Genomic DNA, 2,910 nt, shown 5'->3' on the forward strand with positions numbered 1-2,910 from the left:
GATTTGCAACTATCATCGGGAAGCGCTGAGAAGTGAGCGATGAAGCGAGAAGGGGGAAGAGGGGGAAAGAAGATGTCACCACTTGAAAAACATGCTCTCCTGGTATCGTAAATCTGAAAACAATTATTTGCGCGGCTATGTTATAGTGGTTTTCACAGTTGACCAGTTGCTCTGCACCTAATGGATCAAAGAAAGCTATAAAACATAATCAATTGTTGAAATAGTTCAGTAAGTAGAAGCTCACCACAGAAATCAACCGTTAATTTTTGTTCATCGCCTAAAACATCTACATGAGCGGAACAGGTTGCTAAGAAATTTCGCTGATTGTTACCGAAAAAGTAAACCGATTGGAAACTGTACATTGGGCGAAAAATTGTAGAAGCCGTTAGACTAATCAGGATTCGTAAATGTACGTAAATCGTAGAAAATGTGATCCAAGTAGTGTCGTTATGGTTCTCCTTAGCGCATACAAACGTGTATGTATAGACTAGCTTAACGGCCCGGTTACAGGGCTAAGCAACAGAACTCTGAGGTGTATGCCAGGGAGCTTTTTTACCGAGACTTTGCTGGTGTTGTTCAATCATGGAGGTAATCTTTCAACACAAAAACTTTATCTAGCATTTTAATTTTCAAATGCTAAAAGCTATGCAAATCTAACCGGCTGAGCATAACACAAAATATTATTATTATATAAAATTTGCATTGTTTGCTATTAAATGCGTTGTTTTTAAAATCCGCCCTGGGCCTCCAAGGGGATTGATCCTCCACTGGCCTTTTGTTTGAATGGTGAAATGAATTAAAAATGGGTTGTGGTCTAAACACGATATAATTGCAAGCAAATTAATGTAACATTAATCATTACTCCAGTATTTTTACATAACTACGAAAATTCATAACGCCAGTGCTTTAGAACTTTGCTTATTAAATGTATTTTACATTCACTATTACGAACACTAGTTACACAAATAGGTCATCGTTATTGATTCTTTTAGATCTTCTCATTGCCTTTTCTAGATTAATTCCACTCAAGTTTCAAGTCAATTCTAACTCCACCAGATTAGTTCCACTCGACAGCAAACCCAATATCAGAAGGAATCGAACGCACTCTGCTAGCTAGGTAGGCCGTCAGTGAGTACGCCTGACCACATCTTCCGTAAATGTCGTCGGAATGTATATGCTCTATATAGATACCACCGAAACGCTTCGCCTCAACCATATCCATCTTGTAGCGTAGCGAGTTCAAATCCTCATAGCTGATGTGCTCCTCCTGTCCATTCTGTAACGCTCTAGTCGCATACGGCATGGCACCATACTGATCCCACGCATATTTCCAGCCTCCTTGCCGTATTGTGACGCAAAGCTGCGATGTCAAACAAAACCAACATTGAGGGGTATTGTACTATCCAAACTAAGGCAGTGCCTACCTCATGTTGCTCCAGATACGTCGATTTGGCAGGGCCGAATCCGCTACCGAAAAATGATCTCATACTCGACGAGTAAGCCTTACGGACACCGTGTAGACCGATTCCAAACAACAGCTTCCTTGGGGGACATCCTTCATCAATCCAGCGCTGCGTGGTAGTGTTCTAGCGAACGACAACAAACTGCGGTATAACACAGCAAAACAAATCCAAACCTATTTCTTTTACTCACCAAACCATTCATAGGATCGATTACCCTTGTGTCTAGCCATGGTACGTACACGGGTGATACGATTGGTTTACTGTACAAGGGTGCATGGACTTCTCCTAACGATGGGACCGTATCTGAATCGAGTGTGACGTGATCGACCAGCTCACAAATATCAAACACATTGTACGCTTCGAAGACCACATTGAGATGAAGCGATCCACGGAACCATAGTTCCCGGTTGCGATACCTTATGTTTTTACTGGCAGAAATGACCGCCTGTCGGAGATCTTGCAGTAGTGATACCATCGTGACGCGATCGAGCCCATTACCATGTCCAGCATTACTGTTGCCCGGTGAACGCCAGTTAAGTTCAATCGCATCTGCATCCAGCTCAAGAAGCAATGATATGGCGGCTTGTACGAAAGCTTTCCTGCGCACTATCGTACCGGAAGTTGCCGTGTAGTCTTGGGCAGATCCAATGATCGACGCAATAACTCGAACCGTATTCGATCGCTGCCGTACACTTGTAATGACCTTACTGAACGCTATTTTATCGTTGTCCTGTTGTAAAATAAACAACGTGCAATCAGTTCTCGCATAGCAAAATTCATGTCGTACGAAGTAAGCTTACACTGAACAGCATCTGCCGACCGACGAATCTTGGGAAGTCGAACGCTTGGAAGATCACGTGTGTGCAAACTTCCAGCGGTATGTACTCCGGTTGGTAACCGATCTGGAGAGCTTTGGTGGGATCATAACTGCAAACCAACTTTTTACCCTGTGCCATCGACGAGTCCACCAGTAGGGCCAGAATGAACACTATCCACATCACTACCCCTGCACTCATTGTTGATACGGACACAGCAAATGATGCGGTGCGAGTTGATCGGCAGTCACAGAAATACTGTCTTTGGCGTGATGACATCTCGATGGATCTGGCGTCAAGACGCTAACTGACGCATTCCACGAGAACCTGTTTCTGCCCCGTCTCTAAACTGAGCAGACCGGTTAAGGTTTGGACAACGTGCAAAATCAAATAAACAAATCAATCGTGTGACGAATTTGTGTTCAAATGCGTATGCGATCCCGCATCGGCATTATGTTTCTACAATTTGTTTGTGTTCTATGGCCGATGAATCAAAGCGTTGAAGCGTGTTGAAGCGCTGATTGTTTCGTCATCGATAATGGTAAGGAGACGATATACGTTTCAAGTTTTTTAGACGGATAATATAACATTATTATCTTTTGATTATTTAATTTGTAACTATTTTAAGATAA

General features: G+C 42.8%; 1 protein-coding gene across 1 annotated transcript; it reads right to left on the bottom strand.

The window, feature by feature from the left end:
* Positions 1 to 1,057: 1,057 nt before the first annotated feature.
* LOC128304992 (endochitinase-like) lies at positions 1,058 to 2,557 on the bottom strand. The gene is made up of 4 exons (XM_053042260.1): positions 2,264 to 2,557; positions 1,654 to 2,193; positions 1,425 to 1,586; positions 1,058 to 1,360 (listed from the first exon to the last, which is right to left on the bottom strand). The coding sequence occupies exons 1-4, from the start codon at positions 2,555 to 2,557 to the stop codon at positions 1,058 to 1,060; spliced, it is 1,299 nt and encodes a 432-aa protein (XP_052898220.1).
* Between the last annotated feature and the right edge of the window lie 353 nt (positions 2,558 to 2,910).

Source organism: Anopheles moucheti, chromosome 3 (genome assembly GCF_943734755.1).
Source record: "Anopheles moucheti chromosome 3, idAnoMoucSN_F20_07, whole genome shotgun sequence".
Lineage (NCBI taxonomy): Eukaryota > Metazoa > Arthropoda > Insecta > Diptera > Culicidae > Anopheles > Anopheles moucheti.